Source organism: Puma concolor, chromosome D4, assembly GCF_028749965.1.
Source record: "Puma concolor isolate L17-30 chromosome D4, mPumCon1.1.hap2, whole genome shotgun sequence".
NCBI lineage: Eukaryota > Metazoa > Chordata > Mammalia > Carnivora > Felidae > Puma > Puma concolor.
The window spans coordinates 71,853,231-71,872,225 of NC_141679.1; the positions used below are offsets into that span (position 1 = coordinate 71,853,231).

The 18,995-nt window shown below is 38.7% G+C and overlaps 1 protein-coding gene across 2 annotated transcripts in view; it reads right to left on the reverse strand.

Moving 5' to 3' along the window:
* Positions 1-18,995, reverse strand: part of SVEP1 (sushi, von Willebrand factor type A, EGF and pentraxin domain containing 1) — a 205,435-nt gene that overhangs the window by 142,205 nt on the left and 44,235 nt on the right. For both annotated transcript variants that reach the window (XM_086683694.1, XM_086683693.1), the window contains exons 4-5: positions 4,133-4,291; positions 2,605-2,784 (exon numbers count right to left, since the gene is read on the reverse strand). In XM_086683694.1, the coding sequence (XP_086539820.1) occupies positions 2,605-2,784; positions 4,133-4,291 (339 nt within the window). The remainder of the gene's footprint in view (positions 1-2,604; positions 2,785-4,132; positions 4,292-18,995) is intronic.

Consider the following 18,995-nt stretch of genomic DNA (forward strand, 5'->3'; position numbering starts at 1 on the left):
CGGCAAGTGGAAAAGTTAAAATGTAATGTTTTCCACCCTCTGCCATGACGTATTTGGAAGAAGGGGTAGTGATTTTACACAGAGCTGATAACTGTTGACTTTATAGGAATATATCTAAGAGGCTTTCTGCGATTAACTTTTTCAGGCATGGGACGTGGCTTTTTTACCATTTGAGACTGCATGACTGGAAATGTCTTTCCTTGGCCTTCCCACATAAAACAGTAGCTGATCTGAGCTCAGAAATCTAGGGTCTGATTCTTTTCTCTCAGACTCCTGGCAACATACCCTTATCTTCTCATATTTAGAATGGCTAATAAGAGGCTCAAGTCTGATTCTCTTTCCTCTGTAGGTAATATTATTTATTTCTAACTGTGAAACAGGCACAATTTTCTATTTTTCCAACACATTCACAAATTTCACTACGATTCTTTCCAGACATGGATCTGTTTTCAGTAATTTTTTTTCTAGCACTCATTAAGTGATCTTAAACTGAATATCAAAGATGTTCGTTGCACATATTTTCAAGATTTCCGCTTGGGGCTATGTTCTCTTTCATTCCACTCTCTCTCTAGGTTCCAAATATGAAAAGAGTCTATTTCCCGGGACTATTCGCATGTCACGTTATCATTTTATATTTTTTTAATCTTTGAAACTCTGCTTTCCTTTCAGAAGAGTTTCTTTTTTTAAAAGTTTTAATGTTTTATTTTTGAGAGAGAGAGAGAGAGAGAGAGAGAGAACGAACAAGCAGGGGAGCGGCAGAAAGAGAGGGAGACACACGATCTGAAGCAGGCTCCAGGCTCTGAGCTGTCAGCACAGAGCCCGACGCGGGGCTCAAACACGTAAACTGTGAGATCATGACCCGAGCTGAAGTCGGAGGCTTAACCAACTGAGCCACCCAGGCACCCCTTTCAGAAGTGTTTCTTGAGTTGATTTTGTAACTTATTAATTTGGCTTTTAACTACATCTATTCATTGCGTCTGCAAACTTTTATTTCCTCTTAAGAAATCCTTTTGTTTTCAGAGATCTCCTATTTCTTGGAATCCTGGCCTTATTTAAGCACTGTAATTGCCTTAGAATCTCAGTGATTCCATTTGTTTCCCTTTTCTTTCAGGACTCTCTTGTTCAATTTTGCTGATTTCTTATTTTTAAAATGTTTATTATTATTATTATTATTATTATTATTATTTGAGAGACAGGGAGAGAGCACAAGCAGGGCAGGGGCAGAGACAGAGAGGGAGACACAGAATCCGAAGCAGGCTCTAGGCTCCAAGCTGTCAGCACGGAGCCTGACGTGGGGCTCGAACTCATGAACCGCGAGATCATGACCTGAGCCGAGGTTGGAGGCTGAACTGAGCCACCTCAGCACAGGCGTGCCTCTTCTTTTTTTGTAGGTACACAGAAGAGGACGGGTTGGGACCTGAGTTAAGCAGACTCATACTTGCAGATGGTAAAAACCGGTAGGTGATAACCACAGTGGTTGTCTCCTGTGGCTCACAAACGACCTGAGTCTGAGTAGGTGGGCTTCCCTGATGAGTGCAAGAGCCAAGAGAAAACTCCTTACCGTACTCCAGTGAGCTGTGTGATGTGGGGTCCTGGAGCAGTCAAATCCTCAGCAAAGTGTATTGCCAAAGGATGCCTGGGGGATGTGGTGGGGGGTGAGGTTGCCAGATTTAGCAAAGCAAACAAACAAATGAGGAGATCCAGTTAAATTTGAGTTTTGGAAAATCAACACCTCATTTTTAGTATAAGTAAATCCCACATCTTGCATGGGACTCACTTACACTAAAAGTTGTTGCTTATCTAAAATTCTCGTCTCGCTGGGTGTCCCCTGTATATCATCTGGCAACTCTAGGTAGCGGGTGCATACTGTATTCAGAAGCTTGAAAAGGAGGGATTCTCAAGGCCTTTGGCTTGTTCCCCTCTTTTCTTAGATAGCCGTCTCTTCCAACCCTACTTGTGAAACCTTAGGAAGTTGTGTGTCATAGTTGTAAGAAGAAGGAAAGGAGATCCTACAGATGGCGAGAGTGGAGGTGAACTAAGCTACCATAATATTTGTCTTTTCTCTGTGTGATGTGGGAGCCTCTGCTTCTACTCGAGGTGCAGTCCCCATTTCTGTTGGCCTGACTAGACTCTGTGATCTCACTTTGGCAAATCCCCACTCTCTACAGCACACTGTCTATTCCAAGCAAAGGCTGGAGACATACAAGTTGGCTCACTGCTCCCACTGCCGGACCCTCATGTGGCTCCCTGAGTCCTCCAATCACATGAGTCCTCAAAGCCCTCATTCTAACCCTCTCCTTGGCACCCTATTTTGGCTGCTTGAAATCTGAGGTTTGGGGTAACCTGTCCATTTCCTTCCCAGGAAGGCCCTTTCTTTGCTCTCTGTCTGTTCATAAAAGAAACATAGAGGGCATAGTTTACGATGATGTGGTCAATTGAACTTAGTAGTTCTGACTTCCAATGTCCCTATAATTTTTTTCTCTTTCTGTGGTCTGTGGTCTATGAAATCAAAAGAAACAAAGAACTTCACTGGTCCATTAAAGGTTAAGTCAAGGAAATCAAGCAAGGCAATCAATAAACAATGTGAACTGGCAGTTTGCATACCTCTGCAGGAGCTCTCTGAACCGGACCACAAACCATTGGGTAGACACAGAAGGATGCTGCTTCCCACGAGGTCAAATCCAGGGTTACATCGGACCCCACAGGCTGCATTGAAGTGGTTGTTGCAAGTGTTCTGGATAAAGTAACCGTTTTCGGGAGGCCTCAGGGCAGGGCAGTGGACAACTAACATTTACAGAAAGAAAATAAAAAAGCAAAATTAGCCTTTTGCCTATGAAACGGCCTCCTTTCCTGTGTTTGTTTAAGAGGACATTTTACACACACAGCTAAATTACCCACATCATTCCAATTTACTGCATCTCAATTTCTAAGTGCATATTTGAAAGAAGAACCCTTACATCTCACTCCTATTAGGTATGTATTTACTTCCAATTTTTTCAACAGACTAAATATATTTTAAGCCCTAAAAATGTTTTATTTTGACATCTATGTGGATATGAAATTTTCTAGTTCTTGATCTTCACAGGTCATAACCTATTTTCCTTCTTTTATTTAATATTTATTTATTTTTGAGAGAGAGACAGGGACAGAGCATTAGAGGCGGAGGGCAGAGAGAGAGAGAGAGGGAGACACAGAATCCGAAGCAGGCTCCAAGCTCTGAGCTGTCAACACAGAACCCAATGCGGGGCTTGAACTCATGAACTATGAGATCATGACCTGAGCTGAAGTTGGACGCTTAACCGACTGAGCCTCCCAGGCGCCCCTCTTTTCCTCCTTAATTAAGGTGGCATAAAACAAAGAATAAATTCAACAAAGCGTGTTTGCTACAAATCCCAAGAGCCACAGCCTCTTGTACACGTTACAGGCTAATTACACAGTTTTAATTTTTGATATGAATAACATCAAGACACTTTACTCATAAACACATTCTCTTAAATGGATATAAATATCACCAGAGCCCAAACTAGCTCATTTGTTACATTTTTTGTTAAATTTGTGGCTGTTAGATTCATATTTAGATCTTTTTCAAGTACTAAATCTTTCTGGTTTCATAGTTATTGGGGTCTCAGATCTATTTTCTCTGGAGCAAGATATGGGTGTATGCATTAATAAGAAATGCTACTTAGTAAAAGCAAAGGGGGGCACCTGGGTGGCTCTGTCAGTAGAGTGTCTGACTTCAGCTCAGGTTATAATCTCATGGTTCGTGAGTTTGGGCCCCATGTCAGGCTCTGTGCTGACAGCTCAGAGCCTGGAGCCTGCTTCGGATTCTCCGCGTGCGCACGCGCACGCGTGTGTGTGTGTCTGCCTCTCCTCCGCTCATGCTGTCTCTCTCTCTCTCTCTCTCTCTCTCAAAAATAGAAAATAAAACAAATATTAAAAAATATTTTTAAAAAATATAGCCACCTTGGTGCCTATGGTTATAATTAAAAGAAAAAAAAAGAACTTCCCCCAAATAAGATTAGAGAAAGAATTATTAGAGATCATTTAAAATAAACTGGATGGAAATATCAGCATCATTTTTCTTAAGAGATCAGCTTTTGTATTTCCCATTTGCCAAATGTGGGAGGCTTACCTTCACAGGTCTGGCCGGATGCCCGATATCCCTCCTTGCAGACACAGTCTTCCAGGGACGTACTTCCAGGTGGAGAGGTGTGATTTTCATCAGGACATGGAAGGCAAGTGCTGATTCCTCCTGGAGAACCTTCTGGTTTGTATGTCCCTGACGGGCAAGCTGGGGAAGTCCATTTTATATTAATTGATGGTAAGTGATAGTTAACATTTTTGAGACTAAGTAGGCAGAAAAAAATCCCAATAATAGCTTTCCATACAAATAATAGTATAATTCAAGCAAGGACAGAAGCAGAGATTCTTTTTTTAAAGAATAATGTAGTTTGTTATTTACAGGTTAGGATGTGGCCTCTTCAGTCCCACAGTTAGTTACGATTACAACACAACCCAGCATGAGATGCCTGGGCTTATTTGTGGGAAAAACCAAAACAACGACGCATGTTAAGGGACTAAAAGGAATCAGTGACACAGGACATATAAAAATTCTTAATAAATACTGTTGACTCCGTATTCTCCTACCCCCACCTGTGCAGCCCCACCTCCCCTACTACACTCTGGGATCGTCTGCCAGCAGAGGAGAAGAGCCAAATACGCAAAAACCAAGGAGCCCATTGTTTCTGTTCAAAGCACTTGTCTAAGGATAGAAGAAAGTAAAAGAGGGAAATAATCCAACTGATGGGAAATAGGCCCTTGGAAGAAAAAAGAATTATTAAGACCCTGCTGTCCCTGGCTCAGAAAATCTCATTCATTCTCTCTCTCTCTCTCTCTCTCTCTCTCACACACACACACACACACACACACACACACACACATGCTCTTTACTGACAATGTCACTTTGAATCTGTGACTTACTCTCTGGAGTTACACATCTACTACAAAATAACTCAAAATTGAGTAAGGAAATTGCCAAAAGGCGTCGGCTGGGTGGCTCAGTGGTTAAGCTTCTGACTTCGGCTCAGGTCACCATCTCGCGCGTTTGTGGGTTCGTGGGTTTGAGCCTGCATCAGGCTCTGTGCTGACAGCACATTAAAAAAATAATTTTAAAAATAGTAGAAACAAGTAATATATACTTGTGATACTATTTTATATAAATCATCTCAGTCTACAAAGTATTAGTCAATAGTATTGATAGTGTTATTAATATGTGCATTTAATTTTTGCCACCTTAAAGATGAGACAATGGAGGCTTAGAGAGATTTGCTGACTTGAGTGAAGTTCCTGAGGAGGTAATACAGCTAGAATTTTTTCTTTAGTAGTTAACATTGGTTTGCTACATTTTTATGACAAAAAAATCAAAGTTACATTTATCTTGTTCTTAATTAGCAAGTCACATATTTCTAAATGGTAGCACATTCCTTTACCCTTCCTGTTGTCATTTGTTTAAGCTCTGTTTCTGAGAAGATAAGGTCTGGCTTATTTATTTAAAAAAATATATATATATATGGTTTACAACAAAATTGAGAGGAAGGGTAGAGCTAGAATTTTAAAGTAAATATTTATATGGTACTTACTATGTCCCAGGGACTGTTCTACATATTTTATAAATATTAAGTTTTTCTATCTCCTTAAAGACCTATGAAGTAACTAATATTATTAATTTCCTTTTATAGGTGAGAAAACCAAGAGAGTAAGAGGTTAAATAACTTGCCAAAGTTACACAGTAAGTGGCAAAGCTGAGATTTGAACCTGGATAGTTTGTATCCAGAGTCCAGATTCTTTACCCCTACACTTGCTGTGTCTTAAAACCAGGTCTCTTGGATGCTGTAGTCCTTGTTTTAACCACTAGAATAGGCTAAAAATATAAAAGAGACAAGATTCACAACATAATGTAATTATTAGAAAAAAATAACCATGCTTCTGAAATTCTTGATTATATTTATAAACAGAAGGTAACATTTCCCCGTGATATTTAGTAGAAAATTCTAGGACTGGCTAGATCTGTGACAGTATTTAAGACTGAGAGAAACATTATAAAAATAGTTATAATGATATGTGACTTATGAAAAATAGCTCAGCAGAAAGAGAACATTGCAATCAAAGCATCACAGTATTAAATGTCGAATTATTATTGAATTATTCATATTACTGAGTATTTCTTTCTAGGAAAAGTTCAGTAAATATTTGCACCAGTCTTCAAGAAGATGCAAGACAACATGGTCTCCTTTATTTTTTTATTATTATTATTTTAAAATTTTATTTAAGAGAGAGGGAGAGAAAGACAGTGCAAGCAGGAGAGAGAGCCAAAGGGAGAAGCAAAGAATCCTAAGCAGGCTCCACACTCAGCACAGAGCCTGACGTGGGGCTTGATCCCATGACCCTGGGATCATGACCTAAGCCAAAATCAAGAGTGAGATGCTCAACCGACTGAACAATTCAGGCACCCTGAACATGGTCTCCTTTAAACAGAAGTCAGCAGCTGTAGGAGAAAATGATTAAGACGAACACTGAGATGGAGAAGAAAATACAAACTGTAACAGCAAAATTAAACTTCTTTGAGACAGTAAAAAGAAGCCATAAAATTCCATAACAACAGAACTAAGTACACCTAGGAAAAGTACTAGTTGTGATACTAACACGAGAATATATTCCTTACTTGAAGATTTAGTGCAAAAAAAACAAACCCCTCAAGTTTCAGGTGAAATTAACAAAAAGTGATTGACACCCAGGATAAAAGAAAAGTATAGCAAGCATCTAGGAAAGAAAAGCAAGCATTTATAAATGCAAAATCAAACTGATATTCCATTTCTCCTGTGCAAAAACAAAAGGCAGGAGAAATAATGGAAATAAGATACATAGCTATGTGGAAAAAATATTATCAGCCCCGAATTCTATATCTAGGCAAGCTATTGGTAAATATGAGGAAGAGAAAGACATTCCAGGATATGCATAGCTTCTGGAAATAAAGACACATTTCAGTGACTGAAAAGAAATCAAAATTAAAAACTCAAGCAAGGGAAAAATGGTATTTAGCAAACAGCTTGAGATTAAGAAACTAGTAAAACATACAGTAAATCACTAAATATCTTGCTAAAATTGCAAAAATGAAAAAAATCTATTTAAAATCTATCTATTTAAAAATATCTATCTTTTTAAAAAGAAAGATAGATGATCTGGGGTGCCTAGGTGGCTCAGTCAGTTAAGTGTTTGACTCTTGATCTATAGATCCTGTGGTTTTCCAGCTAAGAAGCAGAATCTCATTTTAGTACCTTTAGTTTTTTAAGTCATGAAGCCATACCTTTATGGGCTGTATTTAGAGGCACAAAGTCTGGAATATGTGTGTATTCACGTAGTGTACATTTTGTACTTTGAATCACTTTGAAAAGTGTCTCAGAACATGGTTCACGGGATTGAGCCCCACACTGGGCTCTGAGCTGACAGTGCAGAGCCTGCTTGGGATTCTCTCTCTCCCTCTCTCTCTGCCCCTCCTCCTCTCTCTCTCTCTCTCTCAAAATAAATAAACTTCTTTTTTTTTTTTTTAATTTTTTTTTTCAACGTTTTTTATTTATTTTTGGGACAGAGAGAGACAGAGCATGAACGGGGGAGGGGCAGAGAGAGAGGGAGACACAGAATCGGAAACAGGCTCCAGGCTCTGAGCCATCAGCCCAGAGCCCGACGCGGGGCTCGAACTCACGGACCGCGAGATCGTGACCTGGCTGAAGTCGGACGCTTAACCGACTGCGCCACCCAGGCGCCCCAATAAACTTCTTTTAAAAAAGAAAGACATATGATCTAAAGAAGAAAATAATCTGCATAATATAAAGAAGAAAGGTTTAAAATATGAGAGAAATTGGGAGATGAGTGGAAAGAGGAACAAGGGGGGGTTCTCATTTCTTTTTAGGTACATTGATATGATAAAGCCGAAAGAAAAACAGAGGATCAAATTTGTACCTGAAAAAAGCAAGGAACTATGAACAGAAAAAGACTGTATAACCTCCAAATCAGTGGAAGAGGGAAAAAAAAAACGCCAAAGAATACAGATAGAAAAACCCTAGGAAAATTAAAAAAAATAACAGAAAGAATGAAAAACAAAATAGCATAAACTAACATGACAGAAGAAAACCCAAACACATCAGCTATCATAAATAATATTCATGGACTAATTTAACCCTGTTGATAAGATACACACCTAAAATAAGCCAGACCTACAGGTCAAAAATCATTGGATGTACAAAGATACACTAAATACTTCAAAAACCTATAAATTACTACTTTAAGAAGAAATAGAAACTTAATACATAAAGAGCTTTATCCAATGCATGAAAAAAAATGAATACTCCAATTGAAAAGTTGACAAAGAACAAGAACTAGAAATTTCCTACAGGAGAAATGAAAATAACCAAAAATCACAGGATAAACAGTTTAACCTCACTCATAATAAAGAAATACATAGTGATGGCTACATTTTAATTTGGCAAAATTTTTAAAGGATGTTGACAGTCATTTGCCAGTAAGCATGTGAACAAACATTCTCTCCTACTCTGTAGGACAACCTGGGGGCAGACGCCAAAACCCTCAAGTGGAACCCTCCTTTTGATAAATCACTTGATTTCTGAGAATACGTTCCAAGTAAAGATGAGTAAAAACATATGTATAATTGTTGTTAACCATTTACACACTCAGCAGTGGCAATAACACAAACGTCAAGAGATGGGGGATTTGTTAAATTCTTATGACAATTCCATCCAATGGTATAGTAGCCATAAAAATACAAGTCTTGACATGGAAAATCATTCAAATTATGTAGCTGAGTGTAAAAAATGCAGGTTTCAAACACTATGTTTTATATGAGCCTTTTGGGTTAATAAATACATATAGGGAACTTCAAGGATATGATCTTTAAGGTTATGTATACATGGTATATATTCATGGTAGAATTACGAGACTTTCAGGTTTATTTTTGTTGATCTAGTATTTTCCAGTTTTGCTACACTGAATAGGTATTACCTGTGCAAAAAGAATTAAAAGTAAATAAAAATTATATGTAAAAGAAAGTCATTGTCTCAAATGCTGTATTTCATAAGGTTGCTGGTTCTCTGACGTCGGAGATCACTTTGGTTCCTCCTTCTCCCTCTATCTTCTCCAATATCCAAATGGAAACCATGTTTTTCAGATATTTCTCTTTCCAAAATCCTCTGCGTTTCCCCCCTCCCTCCATCAGCATTGCCTTATCTTAGATCTGAACTCATTATCTCTCATCTGGGTTTTTACACAGCTCTTTACTGGTCTCTTGGCCTCCATTTCTTCTCTTCATTCCACCATGAATGCTGTGCCTGAAGAGCTTTCTAAAATAGAAATGTGATCAAATCACTTTCTACCTAAAAACTGCACCGACAGGGTAAGGCCTTCTCTCTTCACTCTGATCTTCACAGATCTTTGATCTGTCTGTAACATTTCTGTCTGTCTCCTACAAGGGATCAGTGCAATTTCACATCCTGGTTGGAACCTGCTTCAGAATCAAGGAGAGCCTAGTCTTGCATACCTCCTCCATCTCAATTTACTGGACTTGGGAGTTTGAGCAATTACTTAATTTTTCTGAGACTTGGTTTCTTTGTGCATAACATTAGTAGTATGTCCCTTATAAATTTTGTTGTTAGGATTAGCAGAAATAATGTGAGTAAATGCCTGGCGTGTAGTTAGCATTCAGTAAATTTTAGAATAAGGTCTCCAACTCTTAACTTTCTCAACAGATAATTATCCATCTTTTATAGATTTGTTGTGCCTGGTGGGTGCTCGGTGCTTGGCAAATATTACCTCTTTTATCTTCCAGTTAGCTTTGCCTTTGCATAAGCTCTCCTTTGTCTGAGTGAAGCGCCAGCACCCTTCATGACTAACTCGTTCTTCACAGCTCCTCTGACTTTTTCAGACAGATTCCATTGCCTTCGTTTCTGTGCCCCCAGAGTACATCATGCTTACCTCTGCTCTGGCACATGTCACACTGTATGTAAAATATGCAGTTGTCTCTTTCAGTAATATGAACATGCCCTTGTATGTTCAGAGTCTTCCAATTATCTGACCTAGCCATTAGCCATTGCATCGCCTGACCAAGTCACTCAATCAAAGAAGGGCAAGGGCAAACAGCTGTGTTGGAAGGTGCAGGGCAGGTTAGTGCGGAAGGAGGACTAAAGTCAAAGAGAATAACAATCAGGTGATGTGAAGGCATTGACCTTGGGGTCAAGACCACCGAGTTGCATGCAACCTTGGCTCTTCTGCTGACAAGGGACAGGGTCACCGGCAAGTGACTTTCTTCTCTTTTCCTACAAACTACAGAAGTTACAACTGATGATGGCCCTGACCTTTTCAATGCTAACATTTGATGATTCTAGAAATAGAAATAATACTAGAAAGTAAGTTAAAGAAATCTTCCATAGGAGCAATCAGATTTGGTTTACAGATTCTACAATTTATTTTTAAAATAATATTACATAAAAAGGAAGCAATCTTAACAATATTACTCTCCAAACTGTTTTGAGTAATCAAGAGTTTATAACATTGGAGAACAGTGTTTTGGATAAAAATATCCAAAAGTACATTTGGAAATGTATTGTGAAATTCATAATGATAATGGAAAACAGACTTTAGGAGAACTATTTAAAGGCATTGCACAATTCTAGTGGGAGAGGTGTAATCAACTTCTTTGATACCCAAGGGGGAAAACTCCTCATCTAAAACCAAGCAAAAGTTGAAAATACTAAATAAAACCATGGTTTGAACAAGTTTCACAAGTGGTGGTAAAGGGCCAGGTATGTTCTTTTTTTTTTTCATGAAATGTTTCCTTCCTGGAAATGTACCAAATATTATTTCTTAATTGCTCTTTTAGTTGTTAAAATAACCACTTTCTCTTTTCAGAAACATCTTGGCAGCTATCAGCTACTATTACTGGCAGTGTGATTCTTGAAATTATCATGTTGTGCTAACATTAGTCTTCTGCTCGGCTGACAGAGGAATCCTTTGATTGATGCTAATTAAAACATCAGCCAGTTTGGAATTTGTAAAATATAAGGGAGCCTCCATTCTCTCTACTCTATCTTATCCACAATATTAAACTGTTAGATGACTATTTTAGCTAGAATAAATAACATCCGTTATACAGTAACAAATATTTTATAAACTTCCTTCTTACACATAATCTAAGATTAATTTTTTAAAACTGTGATAATTGTTAAGAGCCTCTTTTCCTTGCACAACTCATCTTTAAAGGTTAACGAATTCCTTTAAAGAATATAGTGGTACGGTAGCTACATCAGCTGCATTCAGGCTGTGTGCTACACCACCCCAAGGGTGCCCATTCAGGTAGATGACAGTGCCACCCCGGTTCTGCTCTATCTATGAAGGGCACCAAGCAAATGTCTGGGCTCCCAGAGAAAGGTTCTTTATTATTACAACATCATGTTCCTCCTCAACTTTATGGATATGGTCTGAATAAGGAAAATGTTCCTACAAAGAGTTCTGTTCAAATTTCGAGCACAGGGATCCACCGCCCTAGAAGAGAACCAGTTCTCTTTCCCCATGCCGAGCCAATATTGTCATAACTACAAGACAAGGACGTGGGCATGCATACAAAGAACGACGCTTCTACCAGAGAGCCGAGATCCTTCCGATTTTCATTAATGAATTAGATAAGGAGACTTTTAACTGCCTTGGATGCTGCACAACTGAATCTGTCGTAAACGAATTAGGAGCCTGTCAATCTCCCTGCCATTGGGTAGCTCATTTGGCTGAAGTGCAGCGTATTTGGACTCAACTAAATTCGAGTAACTGTGTGGTGCCAAAGGAGCAAATGGCACACTCGCGGCGGGACGCCATGTTGCAAATAGAAGCACCTGCTCAGGCTAGAGAGGAGATTACTGATGGATCAGGACAAGTCTATCAAAAAACAAAAACGAAAAGCCTCAAAAGACTGTGTCCAAAAGAGGATGCATCAGCAAAGTTATTATTATGTATTAAGAAATAATATATGTCACACACACACACACACACACACACACACACACACACACACACACGCTCACACGTAAATATGACCTGGCTGAGTACAGAATACAAAGTCTTTTGGGTTGAAAATTCTGTCTTCTTAATTGTCTTAAGGTGTCTACTGTCTAGACGAGAAATGTGAGATCATCCTAAGTTTTATAATGAAAACTTGGTGGGCAAACACTTTTAGGAGAGGCCACTGGGGATTTTAAAATTATCTTTAACCTTGTTTATTCTTTCTAAAATAGCTAATGACTCAGAATCATATAAAGAAGAAAATAAAATTTACTGTAAGCTAAACCAAATTGGTTTAATGTTTGATATTTAAGTTGAATCCAGTTTTTTAATAATTATAAATAACTTTCATGCAATCATCTTGTTCTCTTATTTCTTTCATCCATTGAAAATCTCTTCTCTTAAGCAAAATAGTATTAACTTTTCAAACTCATTAGACTATTGTCGAATTACTTTATATTTCTATATTTATATTACTTTATATTTGAATTAAAGTCAAATACTTTATTAGGGCTAAAAGTATATATCTTATTGTACTCTCATGAACACTGGGTATTAACTTTTTTTAAAATTACTAATTAATCAGGCCATTTTGGAGCCTGCAGAGGCCTGCTGGGAACAGGACTCCTAAAATGACAAACATGTCTGGAAGGCTGTGGTCCAAGGCCATTTTTGCTGGGAGCACACAGTTCTTAAAGTTGAAGGTGTTTATGCTCGAGATGAAACCGAATTCTATTTAGGCAAGAGATGTGCTTATGTGTGCAAAACAAAGAACAACACAGTGACTCCTGGTGGCAAACTGACAAAAACCAGAGTAATCTGGGGAAAAGTAACTTCTGTGCATGGAAACCAGTGGCATGGCTCATGCCAGATTACAAAGCAGTCTTCCTGCTAAGGCCACGGCCACAGAATCCACGTGATGCTGTACCCCTCACGGATTTAAACTTACTGAAAAGTAAATATAGGTGTAGATTTGTTCTCTTATTAAAAAATAAAATAACCAATTAATCAATTATCTAAATGTGAAATCCTATGAGTTTCAGTGCAACAGGGTTTCAACTTGAACTTAGGGTGGATCTGCCCCTGAGATTCAAATATGTGTAGGTCTATTGCTTGAAGAACATGAGAACGTTTTGGGAGAAAACACCATCCATGGAAGGGGTGATATTCAAAATATTACAACTCAGTGGCACGACACTGATCACTGACAAGAGACATTAGCTGTAGCATCATGCAGAATTCTGCAGGCCCACCCATCTGCCAGATGTTGCCTCTACACGTGCTGGACCATGGGACAGGTGCCAGTGACCCTGGAAAAGGGGTTAGATCAGTGAAGGAAAATTCAAGAGACTTAGGGCAGTAGCCATTTACCAGTCAGTACATAAGTATTTCAATATCTCAACAACTTTTACAACTGGACTAATGCATAGCTGCTGAATATTAGCCTTTCCTAAGGAAAGAGAGCAGTGGTGCAAGTTGAATCTAAAAACAACCTTGGCAGTAAGAAAGGAAGAAAGCTCTGAGTATGGTTTTGTGTTTAGTGTCAAATTTGTTTCCCTGTGGTCTTACAAGGAGTGGTAAGTGACGAGTAAAGTCTGAGGCCACACTCGCCTTTGATATTTTCCTTACCTCATATTCTCTATCTCACTTCAATAAGGCTTTAAGATCTTTGGTAGTTTGGAAATGTGTTTACCTGTTGTTTTCCATGCTCACTGTTGTTACAGTAATTATACCTAATTATTTTATGATATGATTGATCCTGTAACCTCCATACATACAACTCTTGTTCTAGGTTACATTCAGTGATTTCTGTCCACAGATGCCGAATTAATATTCCTGTAACATCGTTTTGAACGTGCCACTTTCCTGCTCAAAAATCTTCAATGTCTTGTAGTTGTCAGTTAACCAAAGGCCATCTCTGTAGCATGGAATTCAAGCCCGAGTAGAATCTAGTTCCTTCTCCCTACCTTTCTTGCTCTGAACCCCACTATGTTCACAGATGTAGCCCGTTCATCCATCCATACAAGCTATCACCAGTCCCCATCACGGGTCTGTACTTTCTGTTCTCCACAGTGGTATCTCCTATTTCTAACGGTCCAAGTCCTATCATTCAAACCCGGTGAAAATCCCATTACCTTCATAACTAAATATTTTCAGAACAGTGATAGCCTTTTGTGTATCATACATGTCACAGCATTTTAATTTTCATTCAATCTCAGTTGCTTAGAACTGGATCAGCTATAACACTTTGTTCATGACACACATTCTGACTTCTTTATAGTTATAGCTCCATTTCATGATAAGGTACTTTAAGGCAAGTTTGGGGCAATAATCATATCTTCCAAAATATCTAAAAGATATTTGACAGTTAAAGGAGTCAATGGATAGATTGAAATGATTTCCTTCTGGAGTTTCCATAAAACCCTTATTCCACCTGGCATTCATTCTGATATCTGTGTGGTCCAGTCACTGCACCTTGAAGTAGTCCACTCATGAAGCAATATTTTTCCTTCCATATTCCCATGTTAAAATGTTTGGATTATTTTCTGAATAATCTGTGTGTAAATAAAATTGCAAGTTTCACTGTGTCATCACCTTTCTCCCATTTCATCCATTAAAGCAGGGTGTGGTGGGAAGGATCAAGTGCAGAATCCTTGGATGAGAATTCTGCTAATTATTACTGGCTCTGACACTGTCTGCCCTTCTCTAAGTTATATAACCAACTGAAGAACTTGTTTTGCCATCATGACACGATGGGTGATCATGTTTGCAAAATTTCATGACCCTCTGTAGAGATGAAAAGGGTATGACAGGTAATGGGCTACAGGGGACAGGGAATAGCACAGAACTCCATCTGTACCCTTACAGTCATTCCACTTTGACACAGATGATTAAGAGGGGTAAAGTGCCATGTTACATGACAACACATAAGAGAGACACTACCTAGACTTGAAGCAGGGGTGGGGTGATCAGGTAAGCTTTGTTGGTCAAAGCGATTTCAGAGCGAGACCAGATGAACCATGCACACCAGTGAGAAGTGTAGGCAGAGGGCGATGGCATTCAAAACAGAGGCATCGACATGTGCGGGCCCAGAGGCAAGAGAGAACATGCCTGAAAATACACGTGTTCACTCTGCCTGGAGTACAGAGAGGCCAGAAAAGAGAGTGAGTGCCAAAACCATGAAGGTTGGGTAGGCCACATTCGAAACCTAGGAGTTTATCCTTAGAACAGTAAGAACAATGACAATGTTTAAGTTAAGGTACGTGACAAGATCACTTTGGGTGACTTCTGGAGACCTATTCAGAAGGACCGTAACATTTCATTCTCAGACACATGGCATGATTCAGTCACTTCCATTTTTCCCTATATGTAAGGATCGTTTAAGAACTTTGAGCTTTGATGAATGTTTTTTTTTTTTCTTTTTTGCTTAACTGCAAAAAATCAAGATTTTCTCTATAGCTTTTTCTAAAATTGTTAGCCTTTATTTATTGATCTTTAATTATTTTTTTTCCATTTCACTTTTGATTTCAGTAGAAACAAAGTCATCACTGGGTATAATATGTGGGAAAACTGATACCGCTGTGCTTCCACAAAAGGTGTCCCTAAGTAAGTCAACACATAAAAAGTAATACCACAGTCGGACTGATAAAACCAACATGGAAAAATCTGTCCCTAGAGAAGATCTGATGCACACAAAAAGCGGAGGAATCTGTTTCTGAGAAGATGGAGTAGGTGCACTTTTTCTCAGTCTTCCTAGTGGTACAACTAAAACCTCTGAATGTTACATATAAAATAAACATAAAATGACACTGATAAAAAGGCAGACCAGCTAGGGACCTTGAGAACCAAAGCCCAACATGGCAGTGAGTCCCTTGGGCTTCCTTTTACCTCACATATCCCAGACTTAGGGCTATAGAAGCTGGCAATCCAGAACACCAATGGGAATGGACAAAAAAACCCCAAAACAACAAAATACTGCCCTCTCCAGCCAAAGGATGAAGAAACAGACGCCTAGCAACTTAGGACACTTTTAGACAAGAGCCACTCAACTCCTCTATTCCAGCCAAACACCACACACACAAAAATATAAATATAAATATAAATATAAATATAAACATAAATATAAATATAAATATAAATATAAATATAATGAAATAAAATAAAATAAAATAAAATAAAATAAAATAAAATAAAATAAAATAAAATAAAATAAAATAAAATAAAATTACAAAACAAAACTGTGGCCCAATGCAGCCATACCAGGCAGAGACCAAGTGGGAAGTCTAGATTTCTACTCTTACAAAGCTCTAGCAAGGCACCCCAACACCTCTGCAGGTGGTATCAGAGAAGGTCAAGTAGTCTTTCACACCAGTGGAGACCACAGAGGTGAGCACTGTCTCTCACTTCCACACCCACCAGAAAGTAGCAAAGGGTCTTTCCTCTGCCCCCTGGAGTGCTGTCAAAGCCAGCCCGTGGAGAGTCAGAACTTTCATCACCACCAAGCAGCAAAGAGGTCCCCTCTTTGTAGTGACTGGGGAGCAATAAGGAGGCCTTTCTAGAGCCAGAAATCCCATCTGCAGCCAGCAGTAATGAGAACCCCCTCACACACATTCGTATCAGTGTCACTAGTAGCAAAATGAGGAATGTAGATATCTATGTTCACTTGGCAGGCATAAGGCAATGCTCATCATCCCTCTTTCTCTGCTGAGCGAATGATTATTTAACATTCTTGAAATGAGAAACTTATAGAAATGGAGAACAGATTAGCATTTGCAAGAGGTCAAAGTGAGGGCAACTAGGAGTAGAAGGGAAGTGTTGGGGCTCTACAAGAGCATATTATGAATCCTTGTGGTGGTGGGGCTGTTGCGTATCCTGACTACATCCATGTCAGTATCTGCGCTGTGATATTAACTATAGTTTTGCAAGATGCTACCACGGAGAGAAACTAGGAAAATGATATAGGGGATTGCTCTGTATTATTTCTTTTTTTTTCTTTTCTTTTTTTAAATGTTTATTTATGTTTTTGAGAGAGAGAGTATGAGTAGGGGAGGGGCACAGAAAGGGAGACAGAGAATCCACAGCAAGCTCTGAGCTGTCAGTGCAAAGGCAGACGTGAGTTTCAAACTCATGAACTATGAGATCATGACCTGAGCTGAAGTCAGATGCTTAACAGACTGTGCCACCCAGGCACCCTATTCTTTATTATTTCTTTAGATTTTTTTTTAATGTGTATTTATTTTTGAGAGAGAGAGAGACAGAGACAGACACAGAGCATGAGCAGGGGAGGGGCAAAGAAGGAGATACAGAATCCAAAGCAGGCTCCAGGCTCTGAGCCGTCAGCGCAGAGCCTGACACAAGGCTCAAACTCACGAACCATGAAATCATGACCTGAGCGGAAGTTGGACGCTTAACCGGCTGAGCTACCCAGGCGCCCCTGTATTATTTCTTAAAACTGCATGTGGCACTACAATGATCTCAAAATTAAAAACGTAATAAAAATTAAAAAGCAAAAGGCAGAAAAGCAAAATTTCAAGGTACATCCAAGAATATCCAAGATCAAGACACTGTATTTTAAAGTCTGGGGTACCAGGACACTACATAGGTGTGGTTGGTTGGTGGTTGGAGGTATTTCTTCATGGCTAACATTGCTTTACAGATACCTTGATCTGTGAAACAGAATACCATGAACAGTGTATGTGAGCACTAGCATGACTAGAAACTCATATTCCTTCTGCTTAAAGTCATAAATTGACCTTCTTATTCATAATTGGTTTCCATAAAAGTTTACAGTTCCTCATGGGGGTCACATAATTCTATTTCAAATTATTCTCAGGAAATATATATATTTTCCTTATTATTATAAAAGAGATTTGATAAGGTTTTTTACTTTTTTTTTTTTCAACGTTTTTATTTATTTTTGGGACAGAGAGAGACAGAGCATGAACGGGGGAGGGGCAGAGAGAGAGGGAGACACAGAATCGGAAACAGGCTCCAGGCTCTGAGCCATCAGCCCAGAGCCTGACGCGGGGCTCGAACTCACAGACCGCGAGATCGTGACCTGGCTGAAGTCGGACGCTCAACCGACTGCGCCACCCAGGCGCCCCTGATAAGGTTTTTTAAACCAAAAGTTTCTGCATAAAAATTTATCAATTTTAATGTATTTTATTTTGTCAGTTTATAAATCTATTAATTCTAGTGGTTTCCAATTTACTTCCTTGTATTTTCTAGGTTAAGAATAATACTACATACAATAGTAAAACAGCTCTTTTTTTGTTTAAAATATTAAATACTGATTGTGAAACAGATGTTGAATGTTGCTTCAACATTAATGTTTATGGTTGTGCCTTCAGTATTTCACATATAATGTGCATTTGATTTGTCTTTTCTTATAACTTGTTCCATAGTTCATGACATATTTTCATATACCTGCTTCCATATTTTGACAAAATTTATAAATCTCAAGTTTCAATGGAAATTTTCCTGACCGCTAACATTATCCTACACATAGTAACAATGATTTGCTTTATATATTCGTTAAATGATAGCTAAAGTGGTAAAAATCCACATCATCCCGGAATGCTGTCTTACACTGCTAGATGAATTAAAACACTTTCCCAAACTATCAATCATCAATATATTCAAACAGCTTTACACACACACACACACACACACACACACACACACACACACACACACACACACCATTGTTTTAGGACTGGATTTTGGAAATAATACCAATAACTAGATAACATAAAAGAGATAAATGTGTTATTAGCCACTTCCTATTGTTGAACTCAGCCTTCCAGATGGCTTGCTTTGATTCTAAGCCAGTGCTTCTCAGGGTCAGTAGACTTGTTCACCTTCACTTCTCCAAAAAAGGA